Source organism: Natrix helvetica, assembly GCF_964273705.1.
Source record: "Natrix helvetica genome assembly, chromosome: 13".
Lineage (NCBI taxonomy): Eukaryota > Metazoa > Chordata > Lepidosauria > Squamata > Natricidae > Natrix > Natrix helvetica.
In genome coordinates this window covers 1,689,542-1,706,664 of record NC_138557.1, presented here as the reverse complement: position 1 = coordinate 1,706,664, position 17,123 = coordinate 1,689,542, and the positions used below count along the sequence as shown (strand labels likewise).

The 17,123-nt window shown below is 44.1% G+C and overlaps 2 protein-coding genes across 4 annotated transcripts in view; one reads left to right on the top strand and one right to left on the bottom strand.

Moving 5' to 3' along the window:
* Window positions 1–595: 595 nt before the first annotated feature.
* The window catches only part of CHLSN (cholesin), an 84,804-nt gene continuing 68,276 nt past the window's right edge, over window positions 596–17,123 (top strand). For 2 of the 3 annotated variants that reach the window (XM_081965656.1, XM_081965655.1), the window contains exons 1-2: window positions 596–750; window positions 1,682–1,833. In XM_081965656.1, the coding sequence (XP_081821782.1) occupies window positions 1,705–1,833 (129 nt within the window). In that variant the 5' untranslated portion in view covers window positions 596–750; window positions 1,682–1,704. Of the gene's footprint in view, window positions 762–1,681; window positions 1,834–17,123 lie in introns of all 3 variants that reach the window. The other variant, XM_081965657.1, reaches the window with a different exon arrangement.
* Window positions 8,017–13,482, bottom strand: GPER1 (G protein-coupled estrogen receptor 1). The gene is made up of 2 exons (XM_081965434.1): window positions 13,423–13,482; window positions 8,017–11,406 (listed from the first exon to the last, which is right to left on the bottom strand). Exon 2 carries the CDS (start codon window positions 11,157–11,159, stop codon window positions 9,999–10,001), a length of 1,161 nt encoding a protein of 386 aa, XP_081821560.1. The 5' UTR covers window positions 11,160–11,406; window positions 13,423–13,482; the 3' UTR covers window positions 8,017–9,998.

Below are 17,123 nucleotides of genomic sequence, written 5' to 3'. Positions count from 1 at the left end.
GCCCATCCCAAGCTGCCCCGCTGAGTCTCTCTCCATGTGGCATCATGCCTGCCACATTGGGCTTTGAGAACAGTCAACCCACGAAATAGAAGTTGTGGAAGCTTCATCACTGGAGGCTTTCAAGAAGAGAGCGGACTGCCATCTGTCCGAAATGGTGTGGGGTTTGCTGGCCGGGGTTGGAGTGGATGACCCCCAAGGTCCCTTCAAACTCTATTAATTTGTTAAATGGTACAAGGTCTCCTTCTTAAGCAGGAGGTTGGACTAGATGACCTCCAAGATACCTTCCAACTATGTAAATCTGTTAAATGGTATAAGGTCTACTTAAGTGGGGTTGGATTAGATGACCTCCAAGGTCCCTTCCAACTCTGTTAATCTAAATCATTTTAAATGCTTCATTTAAACAGAGCATAGAATGGGCAGAAGGAGAGGCTGGCACGCAGCGTCCAGTAAGGAAAGAGGCGCGCAGGCGCGCAAGCGTTCATCGCTGGCCACTCCCTTCGCCCCGCCCCCGCCGCGTGCGAAGAGACAGAGAGCCCGCGTGCATCCGGAACACTCGAGGACGGGGGCGGGCCTTAAAAGTCGCAGCGGCCACTCCTGGGAACTGTCGCGGGCGGACGGACGGGAGGCGCAGCCAGTCAGAGTGCGGGTACGCCCGAACAGCCAATCGGGGCTCGAGGGGGGGTGGGACGGCGGCGGCCAGAAGGAAGCCGGCGGGTAAAGGCGGAAGAGCGGCTGCTGGAGAAGCCGGGGGTGAGCCCGAGGTGGGTGGCGGGGCCGGGGGTGGGCGGTGGTGGTTGCCCACGTGCTCCGAGGGGGAGTGGTGGGCGGGGCAACTCCCTCCCCCCCTTTGACCTTTTGAGCCGTTTTCACCTCCTTTCTCGCCTCGAACTTCACAACAGCCCCGCAGGGTCGGCCAGTCTCCATTCCCAGGCTGCCCAAAACAAAGGCAGGCCCTCCTTGCTAAAAGAAGAGGCAAGAATTGGCAGCCTAGAATATGAAGCCATCCATGGTTAATGAGGGATCTTCTAACTTCAGTTTAAAAACCAGAAATTTTCTGTCCCTGCTGTATTTTGCTGAACACTTTTAAGAATTAATTGCAACATTATTGCAAACCAGCCAATAAATGTTGATTGCAAAAGGAAACTTAATTCAGGTCTCATTTGGCAACTATGTGTTTCAGCAGATTCTCTATATTTATCTTTAAATGCCCATTTGTAAACGTAAAAACAAAATATGTTTTTGTTTGCCGTGGTGGTTTTAAATTACCTGTTGTAGAATCAACACACAGAATATCTTGGGTGCATTGGATTTCCTGAAATTGGACTTAGAATAGAAAAAAATAGATTCATTACCTGCAGCTTTATTCTCCTAAAGATATGATTTCATGTCAGAATATCAGTTGGAAGGGACCTTGGAGGTCTTCTAGTCCAACCCCCTGCTCAGGTGGGAGACCCTATTCCATTTCAGATAAATGGTAGTCTAATCTCTTCTGAAAAACGTCCAGTGTTGGACCAAAAGTGCTTTTTCAAGAGGCCCCTGGACCTTCTGGTTTTTTTTATAGACGTTTTGCTTATCCATCCATCCAGAAGGAAGTTAAATTTTCAGGGGGAAAAGTTACAATTTGTTTTGATGAACAAACAAGCATCTTTAACAGGTACGACTTTTCATTTATTTGTTCTAGAGTTGTAAGTCACAGGAAAACTGATGAAGGCAGAAAAGAAAAAGCATCTTTCACCAGAAAAGAGAAAGATGAAGCAGAAAAAGAAATCCGCAAAGCATCTACAAATGGTGCCAGAGGAAGACAAGCCTGTGCTGAAAAAACACAAATTAAAAGTGAGTAAATAAATATAACTCCTTTGATCCTAGAAGTATTTTCTTTCACGTTTTCAGCTGCGAGTCCTACTTGTTCAAAAATACAGCCAAGACAATATGTTATAATTTTTAAAGTTTCTTGATATTATTGCCAGGTCTATATTTTTCTATTTTCTAATCTGAGTGAAGATAATCTGAAATTTAACATGGGGAGTGCTGGGATACTAAGAAAACCTATTTTTTAGCCTTAGACTTTTAAACAGTACCCTCGTTCTTAGTATTTTTCATAGTTATCTACAAAACACATTTCATAGTTAGATGAAAGAACAGCAGACCAGACCTCTTAAGTATATTATTATTATCTCTTACAGTTTGCCCTGTGCCTAAAGATTCCTTCTCTTGCCTTCATTTAACAACATACAGAAGAAATAGATGTAGGTGTATTTGGGGTACAAATATGCCCATCATCGGTTAAAATTATCTGCGTGCAGAAAAATATTTGACCATTTCTGTTTGTCTTCTATGTACATTTCTATGTGCATTCTTACAAACAAGGGTAAATTTACTTGGCTGTGTTGCTTATTGTAAATGTGCGCCTTTACTTAAAAGTTACACCTGATATCAAAGCCTTTTAATTTAGTCACTCTGGATGGGTCGAGCATCTGACACTTGCAGAAAACAAATGGCATATTTACATTTAAGTGGCCGTTTCATTTTCTGCATATGCGCAGTGAATTTGCTTCGTGTTCTCCCAAGGCATTATAAGGTTCATACAGTTTTGAGGACATTTTTTTTCCTCTCTGTATATTAAACACACAGCATATACAGCATCCCTCTGATGTTGTCCTTAGCCCCACAATCTGGCTTTTGTTAGTGGGACCCGACTGGCCGCTCTTGACCTTCCCTGCTGAGACCAGAGGAAATCCCTCATATCCCTTCTCCTTGCTGTTCCCATAGGGACTAGGCTGAGTAAAGAGAAAGAAGAGTTTGTGTGAACTCATGGCATACCGTTCTCCACAAGTTCACATGGTGCAGAGTTGGTAACACAGAGCATTGAAAACTTCCAGTTTGTAGCAGCTGAAGTATGCGATCAATTAAAAGATGGATTTGTGACCTTTATGAGAAACAAAAAATGTCCTCCTTTGGTTTCTCTGTTCTTGCTTGATGGCCCAAACACCCCACAGCCTTCTCGTTTTAATTTTAAAGCGAGGAATATTGTTAATGGGAGGAAAGGTTTCTTTCTGGTGGGATTCAGCCAGTTCGCATCACTTTGGGAGAACCGGTTGTTAACTTTCTGAGCATTTTGGCAAACTGGTTGTTGGAAGGAATCATTAGGGCAGAGAATGGGTTGTTAAATTACTTTAACTGGTTTCTCTGGTTTGTTGCTGTGTTTCTCTGAAAATGTACCCAAACTGGGTCTGACCGAGAGCTTCTGTTAAAATGCAGATTTGATTTGGTGCAAAGCCTCATCACAGTGAAGTGTTTTGTAAGAAATGGAACTTAGGATTATGTTGACTCTACCACTTTCTCAGCGTAAAGTTTACGTTTTTTAAAAAGTTTCTTTTTTTCCCCCTCTTCAGCTAAGGATTTTGTCATTGCGGACACAGGTGTAATGTTAATCTAATGATCTGGGATTTGTTGACCAGTTCCAGAGCTGAGCCTAGTCAGAATTTGGACTCTCTGGTGTTCCGTAATGCTCAAATGATCATGACAAGCTGGAAAACCAGAATAGGTTCATATCTTCATACAGAAATCAACTTTTTGGAGGGAGCTGGCTTTCCCCCCAGGCACTGATGGGAGTGAGTGCAGAAGATTTAAATGTAGAACTGGTGGACTGTTGTGATGTGATGGGTATGTTGCTGTGGGCTTTGGTGACATTCTGATTTTTATGGAAACTTATGAGCCATTTATGAGACTGGCACCAATAAAAGTTTTCTAAATAAATAAACAACCGTACCAGTCGTCTTTGGAAGTAATCCAAGGAAAATGATCTACAATAAGAAATCTAGGTCAAGGCACCCAAGTGTAAGGGTTATTGATAGTTGGGGAGAAACACCTTAGAACTTATAATTTCTTTACTTTTGGAGAGAGGTTGATGCTTGGTTAAAACTGGTTATTCAAAGCTTTCATCTTGGTCAAGTGTTGTGTGAACTCCTCTTGCATCCACCAAGCAATGGAACAACTTCCTTTGCAGCTTTAAAGGTGGAGAAGGAATCTCTGGATATGTTACGACCTGGTTTATCTCGGATAATTTACCAGCCTTCCCGCGGTATAAATACGTGCTTTAAAACATTTAGGCAAGAAAAACAAAATGTACAGTATAGGTGGTACCTTGCTCAATAGTAGTAACTGTGAGAGGGATCTTGGAGTCCTAGTGGACAACCATTTAAATAGGAGCCAGCAGTGTGCAGCAGCTGCCAAAAAAGCCAACACAGTTCTAGGCTGCATCAACAAAGGGAGAGAATCAAGATCATGTGAAGGATTAATACCACTTTATAAGGCCTTGGTAAGGCCACACTTGGAATAAGGCATTCAGTTTTGGTTGCCACGATGTAAAAAAGATGTGGAGACTCTGGAAAGAGTGCAGAGAAGAGCAACAAAGATGATTAGGGGACTAGAGACTAAAGCATATGAAGAACGGTTGCAGGAACTGGGTATGTCTAGTTTGATGAAAAGAAGGACCAGGGGAGACATGATAGCAGTCTTCCAATATCTCAGGGGTTGCCACAAAGAAGAGGGAGTCAAGCTATTCTCCAAAGCACCTGAGGGTAGAACAAGAAGCAATGGGTGGAAACTAATCTAGGAAAGAAGCAACTTAGAACTATGGAGACATTTCTTGACAGTTAGAACAATTAATCAGTGGAACAACTTGCCTCCAGAAGTTGTGAATGCTGCAACACTGAAGGTTTTCAGAAGAGGTTGGACAATCTTTTGTCTGAAGTGGTGGAGGGTTTCCTGCCTAGGCAGGGGGTTAGGCTAGAAGACCTCCAGGGTGCCTTCCAACTCTGCTATTGTATTGTATTGTATTGCATTGTATTGTATTGTAAGCCAAGCTTTTCTCTTTCTGGAAGGCAAAACGATGCCTTGAAGGTATTAGAGGATGCTTCCTTTTTATGCGTAACTTAACTATAACTGAGTAGAACTTATTCACTCCCTTCAAGGGCCACCGGATTACTTTTGCTGCCCTGCTTCTAGCTTAATTCACCCTTCTGCGGTGGCCACAAATTCAAGAAAACACGGAGAGATTTGTTTGAAATATTTTATATGCAAAGATAAGGCTAAATAATCTTGCATTCCTTTGAATATTTTTGTAATAGACTGAGCAAATTTCCCAGGGAGGCATTTTCACAGCTGGGAAAACAGTCCCTACTTTGAAAGTGGTTTTCCCAGGCGAAAGGCTCCCATCTCCCACTGTTTCTGATATAAACACAATATCTGGCGTCCTATTTAGCAGAGGTTTCAAAAGGTTAGGAATTCAGGCTTTACCAACAGATCCCTCCAACCGTGGACAGTATATGCAGTGAACCTTGGGTTGGGTTGCCGTTTCTTTAAATCGGGACTGTTTGAAACGCGGATGAGTAAATAGGGCAGGGGTGTCCAAACTCCTGAAATAGGGACATTGGCTTCCATTTTTCTGGGTAGGAAGTCCTCGACTTACGACCAGAACTGAGCCCAAAATTTCTGTTGCTAAACGGAAGTGAGTTGTGCCCCATTTTACGACCTTCCTTGCCACGGTTGTTAAGTGAATCTCTGCACTTGCTAAGTCAGTGACACGGTTGTTAAGTGAATCTTGTTTGGCAGAAGGTCGCAAAAGGGGATCACGTTACCCCGGGGCACTGCAACCGTCATAAGTTGTATGAATTTTGATTATGTGACCACGGGGATGCGGCAACAGTCGTAAGTGTGAAGAAAAAATGGCCCTAAGACTCTTTTTTCAACTTTGTCATTTGTGACACACACACACACACACACAAGAAAATATTCCCCAAGATTACCAAAGAATTTAGCTTCAAATGCTAATAAATCACTATTGCCAAATGTTAGTCTAGTGATTTGAAGATGATGTTCTAGTGTAATGAAATACGATAAGCGGTCGTTTCTTTATCTTAATAGCTTTTAGCCTGGATCCTTTTCCTTTTTACTAACCAGCGCAAACAAATCTAAATAATTTATCTGCTCTTTGCTACAACCATCTCTTAAGCTCACAATCCTTGCTTGCGTTAAAGAACCGGGATATATTTCTGACTTAGCTAAGGCAAGTTTCCAGGTGCTGTTATCCTAATTCCTTTCTCGGAACTCCCCAGCTCTACGGAGCAGGGGACGGGCAGCGTCGTTTTATCACCCTGCAATATTTCTACAGACTTTGCAATAACAATTTCGTTAACAAAGAAGGTGGCGGCAGCCACTATGAGACAAGGCGATAACCTCTTTTGCCTGAGAACAAAACCGAGCTGGCAGCCGGAGCGCTTCGATCAGCAAACTGGTGTTTATTCTTAGCCTTTGGCGTTGCTGCCATATCCCCAAGTGAGGAAAAGGGAGATAAGTGAAGTGTAAAATAAAAGCTTGAAATGTCATCAAATTTGAATTTACCAGCTCAGGGAGACACTTAGGGGGCTGGAGGTAGCTCAACTCAGTGAGAGGATTTTCCTGTGCCCAACAAGGAGCTTCCGCTGAGTTGTTAAGTCCAGTCTTCCTCAGACAGTAGACTGGTTGATCCTGCTAGTCAGAGGTCTTGGCATATTAAAAAAGGCAATTAATGAATTAATAGGCCAGTATCTTTCCTGACAGAACAATGAATCGGTGGAGCTGCTTGCCTCCAGGTGTTGTCGGTGCCCCATAATTGGAGGTTTTTCAAGAAGAAACGGCATCCTTTATCTGAAATGGCCTAGGGTCTCCTGTTTGAGCAGGGGTTGGACTAGAAGGCCGCCAAGATCCCTTCCAACTCTCTTATTCTGTGGTGGGGACGACGACAAGAAGCGATAGATGGCAACTAATCAAGGAGAGAAGCAACCTAGAATTAAGGAGAAACTTCCTAACAGTGAGAGCAATTAACCAGTGGAACAGCTTGCCACCAGAAGTCATGGGTGCTACATCAGTAGAGGCTTTTAAGAAGAGACTAGACTGCTACTTGTTTGACATGATCTAGGGTCTCCTGCTTGAGCAGGGGGTTGGACTTGAAGACCTCCAAGGTCCCTTCCAGCTCTATTCTCATCAATTGAAGTTCTATTTGACGGTAGTTGCATCCCTGGCCGTTTTGAATGACATGCCACATACCAGCCACCTCATAATTCCTTCTGCAGACAGATTTTTCTTATGGGTTACTTCCTCGCTGTTTGGTGGGTTTTTTCTTCTTCTTCCAGAATGTGGGTGCTGTTTGCTGCCTTTTCGCAATGCTGCAACGACTTTGTGTCCTTTGTAGTAGTATCCCCACGGAGGGAAACTTTTAAGATTATTAAAAGGGGATCTGCGCCTCTTTGTCGAAACGGTTGGGTTTTTGGTATGCTCTCATGACCAGCCCACCCTGTGGCCAGCAGCACACACTGGACTCTTGACTGTTCCCAAAAGCTCCACAAACAGATTTCCTCAGTTAGATAACTGCGAGTAGAAACAAGAGCATGCTGTTGGTTTAACATTTATTCGTTGCAATGCTGGAAAGCGGCCAGGCCAGGCTGTGGCTGAAGGCATTTCTCTCTTCCTCTTTGTCCAAAACTTTCCCACCAAAGACAAAAGCTCGCTTTATCCTTGATCCAGACGAAATAGCACTTAAATCCCATTGAAATTGCAACAGGATTCAAATCATAGCTGACGTTCCATCCGTTTAATTTAACCAGGATCCAGACGTAAAAAAAGCCACAAAAATGATTCTTTCATGCAGCATTTTAAAATGTTTAAATCTTTGACATTTCCTTACATTTGAGTATAAAGAGGGGTGGTACTGCTGTCCATATCACAGATGAAATTCAAAGAATAAGGGAGGGGGGAGGAATTAGTAACTTATTACCCAGCTAGCTCCAGTTCCAATATCTCAGGGGCTGCCCCAAAGAAGAGGGAGTCAAGCTATTCTCCAAAGCACCTGAGGGCAGGACAAGAAGCAGTGGATGGAAACTAATCTAGGAAAGAAGCAACTTAGAACTAAGGAGGAATTTCCTGACAGTGAGAACAATTAATCAGTGGAACAAGTTGAAAGTTTGTTCAAGTTGTGGGTGCTTCATCACCGGAGGTTTTTAAGAAGAGATTGGACACCACCTAGTCTGAAATGGTATAGGGTCTCTTGCTTGAGCAGACCTCCAAGATCCCTTCCAGCTATTCTATTCTATTCTATTCTATTCTATTCTATTCTTGCTTTTCTCTAAAGATGAGGTGAGATTGCAGATTATCTCTCAGTTCTGGGCAGTGCAAGCTCAGAGCAGATTCTAAAGATGAGGCTGTGAATTTAAAAGTCTGTGGGAAGTCTGTGAGTAAATGCTGAGTATTAAAATCACCTATGAGAGAGTGGGATTTGCCCAAGTATTTCGTACGGACATAGATGTAACCCAAGCGACTCTTAATTCTGCACCAAGTATTTATTTTCTCTTTGTAAAACTTTTCCTAAAGTTTCAGTCCAGCTTTAGCTGAGTGTTTTCCTTGTACGAAACAGCAGCTGCTTTAATAAATGCATGCCTGATCAAACTTTGTTCAGGTCTCCAAATTGTTAATTAGGTTTAGACTTCCAGTACTTAGCAGCTTTAGTGCCATGAAAAAATAGAGATTTTCCCCGTCTTTAGTGATTTTTTAAAAAAAGATTCAGATGGCCCATTAAGCTTTTTAGCTCTCTTTTTACGCCTCCTATCTTTTAGCATGCCTACAGGCCTATGCCGAGGACAGAAGTCAGGACCCATAATGCACAGGCCCTGAGAGTCCGCAGCCCACGCCGGAGAAGAACCTTGGAAGGGAATAGTCTGAAAACCTCCTCAGATCCATCTGCACTTTTTGCTGAGGCCGAGGACCAGCAACTTCAGTTGTGCTATTGTTGCCAGAGATGCTCGCAAGCCTCTATTCTCGCAACGGTGATAATTAAGAGGGCATTGAAACCTGGGTCCCAAAGTCCTAAGGAACTAATGAGGAAAACCCCTCATTAAGACAAGGATCCATTTTCTCCTAAATTCCAGATGTTCCAACAGTGTAGCCGGAAGGAAGCAATTCAGATACGCACTCATTATGTCGGAATCTGTTGAACTCACAAATGCTGTGTAAAGAATACTTTTAAAACATCTCAGAGGAAACTGGATTTGGTATACTGGCCTTTTTTTTGTGAGAGCAATTAAGCAGCAGAACAGAAGTTGCCTTCAGGAGTTGTGAGTACTCCATCACTGGAGGTTTTTAAGAAGAGACTGGGCAGTCTAGGGTCTCCTGCTTCGAGTAGGGGGTTGGACTAGAAGACCTCCAAGGTCCCTTCCAACTCCTGTTCTATTCTGTTCTGTTCATCACTGGCGTTTTTTAAGAAGAGAGTGGACAGTCACTTGTCTGAAATAGTATAGGCTGGAGCAGGAGGCTGGACTAGAAGACCTCCAAGGCCCCATCCAACTCTATTATTCTATGTTCTCTGTACCTATGCATCTATGTACCTTTGCTTCGTTTGCAAACCGATTCATATCCAGAAGGAGCACAGGAAGTGGAAAAACACATTGGCTGATCTGTTTTAAACATGACAGCAGGAGAAGGACCCTACTCTCAACCCAGATTGCTTCTGTTCCCCTTAATTCAGTTTATGTCACATCTGCCTGAGACCGAATCGTGGGTTGAGCAGGGTAGCTGTTTCCTTAACTAAGTTTGTAAGATGATGTATATACAAGAGGAAAACCACTGACTTCTCTGCTTCCTAATATCAATAGCTTCTATTGAATTTTCTCCCAGTGTTGCTGCAGTTTTATTATATTTCCTAGGGCACCTAACATAGATCAGGCAGGTAACAATATTCAAGAATCGTGTTACAGCTACATTTTTCCATAAGTAATTGTCGGATTCCTTCCCTATATAAATGCAACTGACCTTCAGGGTGAAGCTGTTATTCTCCTCCGTAATTAAAGCCGTCCCTAGTACCGTGTCACGTTTTACACGTTTGTATAAAAACACGGCGAATGGGACAAACACCCGCACTTTCTCTGTTAGTAAGAAGCAGGAGTGAGCAGAGTCTATTCATGGCTAAGCTAAACCTCCGACTGTTCGGTGCTGTCCGAAATGACCGATTTCAGCGTCGCGTGGCACAGGCGGTTTAACATGGACACCTTGGTCTTTTGTTCCATGTACAGCTTCAGTTTGTCCCTGAAAGTCTCCCCCAGGAAGCTGTAGATGAGCGGGTTCAAACAGCTGTTGGAGAAGGCGGCCAGGTTGACTATGTGCCCCGTTAAGGGGTAGTTATGCCTGAAAGAGCGGCCTCTGGACGAGGACTCTTCCGTCTTCTGGAGAAGCTGCACGCTGATGAACACGTTTTCCGGCAGCCAGCAAATGAAGAAAACCAGGACCACCACGAAAATCATGCGCAGCGCTTTCTGCCGGCGGAGGCGCAAACTCCGGTGCTTGTGGGCGCTGATCAGCACCCGGGCGATTAAGGAGTAGCAGAGGCCGATGATGGCGAACGGGATGATAAACCCGACCGTGATTTCCAACCACTGGATTTCCGCCACATCGGCGAAGCAGAAGTGCACCTCCCCCGAGTGCTGCAGGTGGACGGCCGTGAAGGGCACCAGGGCGGCCGAAATGGAGCCCAGCCAGATGAGGCCGCAGCTGAGCCTGGCGTGCTCCATGGTGCGGAAGAGGTTGGACTTCATGACCTTGGCCAGGGCCATGTACCTGTCGAAGCTCATCCAGGTGAGGAAGAAGATGCTGCTGTACATGTTGATCTGCAGGAAGAGGGACATGAACGTACAGATGGCGGTGATATCGTAGTATTTCTCGTCGAGGTTAAAGACCTCGATGAGGGAGTCCACCACCAGGATCAGGTCGGCCGCCGCCAGGTTAATGAAGTAGAGGTCGGGGATAGTCATCTTCTCGCGGAAGCTGATGTTGACCACCAGGATGAGGATGTTCCCCACGAAGCCGATGGGGAAGAGGAATATCGTGTAGAGGCAGGATAAGAAGAGGCCGATCACGTACTGCTGATGCTCAGATCTGTCCACCAGGTTGAGGGCCTGGGTCTCGTTGCAAAAACGGGATCCGTTGAGTTCGAAGTAGGTGCCGTTACACAGCGCCGGAGAGGCGGTTCCCATGTAAATTCCCGTGGTGTGATTCTCCGCGAAGTACATAAACCTGGACTTCTGCGCCAGGCTGTTCAGGTGGGCCGTGGTTGCAAAGAGGTCTGCGGAGATCATGATGGTAGCCTCCGGAGGCCGAATCAGTTAGAATATTCGGAACTTGAACATGGGAAGGTGATGCTAGTCCTCAATGCGATGAGGGCCTGTGGATTCATGCTGTGTTACTAAGGAACTTTTGAATAGCCATAGAGGCGGTCTTGGGCAGGCGTGCGTTTTGCCTCCCTCGAAGGCCTGCTCGCGGTTTGAAAGACGCAGATCCATCTAGGACCGGCTCTCCCTGCTTGGCGCGCCGTGAATGTTCGACCTGCAATTCATGAAAAGAAAATTAATCCCCTTCCTGCAAAATTGGAAGCATCCAGCGAGTGTATAGCAACACGAATGGATGACTTTGGCATCTGCTGCATGTAAACTCCCGTCTATTGTCTTTGGGGGTTTAGTGAGACGAAATGGCACAGGCCAGGGACGTGCCCGTGTTAAGTGCAGAAAGCGCTAAACAAACAAGCGTCCTCTGACAGCTTAGATCCATTTAGTGGCGAGGGGAAAAGTGCCTCGCTTTTGCACGGAAAGGAATAAAAATCAGAAATAGAGCAGATCTGGGGAGAAGCAAGAATTGCTTTGAGTTGCTGAACTGAGTTCTTTCTTTTTATAAATAACTGTTAACAGCCTGTATTATTATTATCTCCTCCTGTGGCTGAAAAAAAGGGTAAACCTTTACAAACTAGAGGGAGAAAAAAAGAGATTGTCCTGGGTTTTTTAACTCCCCCTTTAAAAAATAAATAAATAGAATCTGTCTAATTGATGCACATTTGTAATTGTGATTAAGAGACTGCCCGGAATCTATCTAAGAATGGAAGTCTTCTAAAAAATGCACCTTAAGTAGCTGCTGTTTCTGTTAAAACCTCTCCCTCTTTTACACTTCTTCTGAAAAATTGAAATATATTAACGAAAGGAGCTATCCAGAGGACTAATGTTTTTAGTCATGGCACGCAAAGAAACCGAGCAGCAAATTTCGTCAGCGAAAACAGCGGAAGAAAAAAATGTTTTACTTTGTCGGTTCTATTTGTCCTCGACTTGTCTGAGGTACGGTTTGATCCCGGTTTAATGAAATACTGCTAGGACTCGTTCATAGGACTGTCTAGCATGTTCCTTCGAAATTAATAGATGGCTTCTGCTTCTGATGCCTTGCTCGTGAGTTATAAGTCAGTTCTTATCCTTTTTACGTGATTGGGTTTGGTTCTGTTTTATTTCGCGAACTAAAAAAATGACTTTCTTACTTAAATACTACAATGTCTGAATTACTGCGGAGCTGTCACTGATCCAGTTTTTACAATTAAAGCATCATTTTCAAAGTGTGAAAAGCCTTATAAAAGTTTGATTCGCTTGACAGAGGTCGACCCATAGCACATCTGTATTTTAACCTGCTTTTTAAAAAAGCCTTATTCCGGAAAGTGTACAATAAATCCTTTTTTATAAACAACCAAGAAGTACACTAAAGTGCATGGTGGTTTGGGGGGTTTTTAAAGGAAAAAAGTACTTGAAATAATGCTGTTTTGGTGACAATCCGTTTGTGCACAAGATGTGCCAAATAACCTACAGTATTTCACTAACGTTCCTTGCTTCCAGCTGTCCTCAGGTTCATTTATTTTTGCATTTATTGTACGCAGCTGGGCATCCATAAATCCATGATCCAGGGCTGGTTTCCTTCCAACTACTGGTAGGCTGGTTTATGTTTAAGGGCAGCATCTCTATAGTCCAGTAATTGAAATTAATTTTAGTTGGATGATATCGGCGTATGGTTCAGCTCTATGGCTCAGCTAGAAATGAAATTACTTTAAAAAAAAAAAAAAGTGCTTCAAAAGTGCTAAAATTGTTACTGGCAACAGATAAATAGCTGAGGTCAAATTGTACCAATAAAAAAAAAAAGATTATAGACTCTCGCTTCTGCCTTTCGTCTCTGATTTTTTTTAAAAAAAACTGGTTGAAACTTAACTCAGTTTCTGCTGACTAGTTTTCCCCCCCTCTTCTCACCAGTTGAACGGGTTCGTCTGATTTTTTTTTTATCCTCCTTTCAAGAATAGTTTGCCCTTCTCCCTCTGGCTTTTCCTTTTTTTTTTTTCCCTTCGAACGCCTATTTAAATACAAAGATGAAAGGCAGAGGCATTGCACAGGCTCTGCTCACTTAAGTCAACTTCACTTTGACAACTTCACTGCAAGTATCTTTGCAAACCTGAGCAACAAAAGAGATGGAAAAACGAGACACGAAGAAGGGCGGCCCGAACAAATCCCCGAAAATTAGCAAGTCAAATTAAGATCACCTTACCTTTCTTCCTTCACCCGGTTTCTCTTCTGGATTGCCAGCATGTTTCTGTCCATTCGAAATGCGTCCTCAGGTGTCCTTTTTCAACCTGGCCGGTTTCAAAAAAAAAAAAAACACCCCACCCCCTTCTAAATCCTGACACCACAGGTAGAAAGTGACTTTCTCCATCTGGGGAGGAAGCTGGTTGACAGAGGCATGACCGCTCCACCTCCCACCTGGTGGTTGCTCAGCCAGAATCGATCTACTGGCTGTGGGAAAAAGAGGGTTGAGCAGCTGGGCTGAATTCAGCCTTCTGAATGGAATGACAGCCAAGTGTACAAGGCCACCGGCTCAGCGCATGGATCTCTCTCTCTCTCTCTCTCTCTCTCTCTCTCTCCCTCTGGAGAAAAGGATGCTCCGTTCTTACTGTGCCATGTCAGTCTCTCTCTCTCTCTCTCTCTCTCTCTCTCTCTCTCTCTCTCTCTCTCTCTCTCTCTCTCTGTTTCATCTCTCTCTTTCTCCCCCCTCTCTTTCCCTCCCCCCTTCAGCTCAGCAATTCATCTTTCTCAAGAAGGCAGATGCAAAGTTTTAGGCACGGGTGGTCTTCTCATCAGGGCCCCTTTCATTAAGACCCAACTTTAGAAGTAAAGTTTTTCTGACAGTCAGGGACAGTTCATCATATACACATTTAAAGTGTGTGTTTGTGTGTGTAGTCTGTGAGTGCGTTCTGAGTATTAAAGGGGGTATTAAAATATTGAGGGGCTCCTACAAGGATGATAATAATAGAATAGAATAGAATAGAATAGAATAGCAGAGTTGGAAGGGACCTTGGAGGGCTTCTAGTCCAACCCCCTGCTTAGGCAGGAAGCACTATACCACTTCAGACAAATGGTTATCCAACATCTTCTTAAAAACTTCCAGTGTTGGAGCATTCACAACTTCTGGAGGCAAGTTGTTCCACTGATTAATTGTTCTAACTGTCAGGAAATTCCTCCTTAGTTCTAAGTTGCTTCTCTCCTTGATTAGTTTCCCCCCATTGCTTCTTGTTCTACCCTCAGGTGCTTTGGAGAATAGTTTGACTCCCTCTTCTTTGGGGCAGCCCCTGAGATATTGGAAGGCTGCTATCATGTCTCCCCTGGTCCTTCTTTTCATTCAACTAGACCTGTGATGGTGAACCTATGGCATAGGTGGCACCGGTGCCACGTGGAGCCATTTGTTAGGGCACACGAGGCGTTGCCCTGTCAGCTCCAGCTCGTGCCAGCTGACTTCTGCCTTCATTTTCGCTGGAGCTGACAGGGCAACGCCTCATGTGCCCTAACAAATGGCTCTACTCAGGGGTGTCTGTGGCCACTTGAAGACTGGTGGACCACAACTCCCAGAGTTCCCCAGCCATTGCCAGCCCAGGGAGTTCTGGGAGTTGCAGTCCACCGGTCTTAAAAGTGGCCAAGATTGGGCACCCCTGGATTGTTAATGCAGATTTCAGAGAAGTAGCCAGAGATACAAAAAATGTCAGCTTTTGATGACCAAGAATGATGAAAGCTCACACAATATTACATTTATGAGTCTTTTAAAATGCCTCCTGAAAGATGGGGGAAAGAAGAGAGAGGTAAGAGAGGAGGATGGGAGGGAGAGGAAGAGAAGGAAAGAGGGTAGGAAGGGGAAGAGGAAGGGTAGGAGTAGGAGAAAGGGAAGGGAAGAAGGAAAGGAGAGGAGAGGATGAAGGATGAAAGTAGAGAAGGGAGGGAGGGAGAAATAAAAGGAATTTAAGGCGGTGTTGCAACAGGAGGAAGGGATGGTAAATGAAGCAACCCAAACTATACCTATATTATAATCTATAAAATGGAATAACAAATGTACAAGAATGATAAATGTAAAGAAGAAGAAGAATTATGTGTATGTATACTTAAAACGGTATGTGAGAGAATGAAAAGAATAAAAATGTTCCGGATTAAAGTGCCTCCTGAGTGTTTATTTTGATTAAAAACCTATATATTTTCCGTTCTATGGATCCCTTGTAGAAGGAGGCTGAGTGCCCTCCATTCTCCGGTGGGGAGGTCCCTGCTTTTTTGGGAAATCCTTTCTCTGCTCATCGGCCAGCCACCGAAGGCTTCGCTCTGACAGCTCCTTTCTTTTCATAACATTCTGGACCGATGCTGTCAGGCCTCATCTTGGCAGGTCGGATCTTTTCTCTCCTACTTAAATGGTGGCCACATCCAAAATATCTTGGCTTGCTCCACGTTGTGGAAGAAAAATTAGTAATGGAAAAGGCCTGGCTCTCGGTACAGTTTGTACTGTTATATTTTTATTCTCCTTGAGATGCTTGTGAAGATCTTCAAAAAAACCATCCTTTACGGCAGGGGTCTCCAACCTTGGCAATTTTAAGCCGGGAGGACTTCAACTCCCAGAATTCCCCAGCCAGCTAGCTGGGGAATTCTGGGAGTTGTAGTCCTCCAGGCTTAAAGTGGCCAAGGTTGGAGACTCCTGCTTTAGGGACTCTAAAGAAATACAATTTTCATACCTCTTTCATGCGTGTTGATAATTCCTGACTCTGCCACTTCCCCCCCCCTCTAAAAGTTCCAGTAGTCCTCGACTTACAGCCATTTGTTTAGTGACTGAAGTTACAACAGCGCTAAGAAAAGTGGCTTATGACCAGCTTTACAGTTATGACCATTCCAGCATATCTGGCAACACGTGATCAAAATTCAGACGCTTGTGACGGACTCATATTTATGACAGTTGTAGCATCCCGGGATTACGTCATCTTCCTTTTGCGACCTTCTGACAATGGGGAAGCCAGATCAGCTTAACGACTGTGTCACTAACTTATCAGCTGCAGTGATTCACTTAACGGCTGTGGCAAAACAGGTCGTAAAATGGGGCAGAGCTCACTTAACCGTCTCAGCAATGGAAAATTTTGTGGTCATAAGTGGAGGACTTCCTTTTTAATTAATTAATTTTACTTTCTAATAAAATCCTTTAAGAGGACAAAAATCAATGCATATTGAAGATACGAAGAACATCATTTTGGGTTGGAAAGTGAAGTTTTCCCATGCTTTTTTCTAAATCAGCGTCCATTTGATGTGGCTTTATAATATAAAATGACATCTAATTGGCAGGAGCGATGGGCAGGGAACACGATAGCCTGCCTGCTTTGCTGATCTCCAGGCCCATCGAAATTTAAGCCCTGGTATTTATGGTCCAGACGTTTGCAGGGAAAATGGGAGATTAAAAGAACAGAGGCTCCAGGTAAAAAGGGATAATGTGAGTTCAGGGCGCTTTCTCTGTACTTAGTCTAATCATTCTCACTCATCTTACTTTTGCTATGGGGGGTTTTTCCCCCCATTTAGCTTATTGGTTAGTATAATTGCATTTCCTTAATTGCCCCAGGAGGAAAAATAGGCTGCTTGTTGTTGTTGTTGTTGTTGTTGTTGCTTCTTCTTCTTCTTCTTCTTCTTCTTCTTCTTCTTCTTCTTCTTCTTCTTCTTCTTCTTCTTCTTCTTCTTCTTCTTCACCTCCTCCTCCTCCTCCTCCTCCTCTTCTACTAATTACTACTACTACTACTCCTTCTCTTCCTTCTCCTCCTCCCCCTCCTCCTCCTCCCCCCTCCCTATCCCTTTTATCTTCTCCTCCTCCTCCTCCTCCACCTCCCACTTCCTCCTCATCCTTTCTCTTCCTCCTTCTCTTTCTCCTTCTTCTCCATCTTCCTCCTCCTCCCCCTCCCCCTC

Bases quoted from the DNA above. Each gene is read 5' to 3' on its own strand.
- GPER1 (XM_081965434.1), bottom strand. From the start codon at position 11,159: ATGATCTCCGCAGACCTCTTTGCAACCACGGCCCACCTGAACAGCCTG.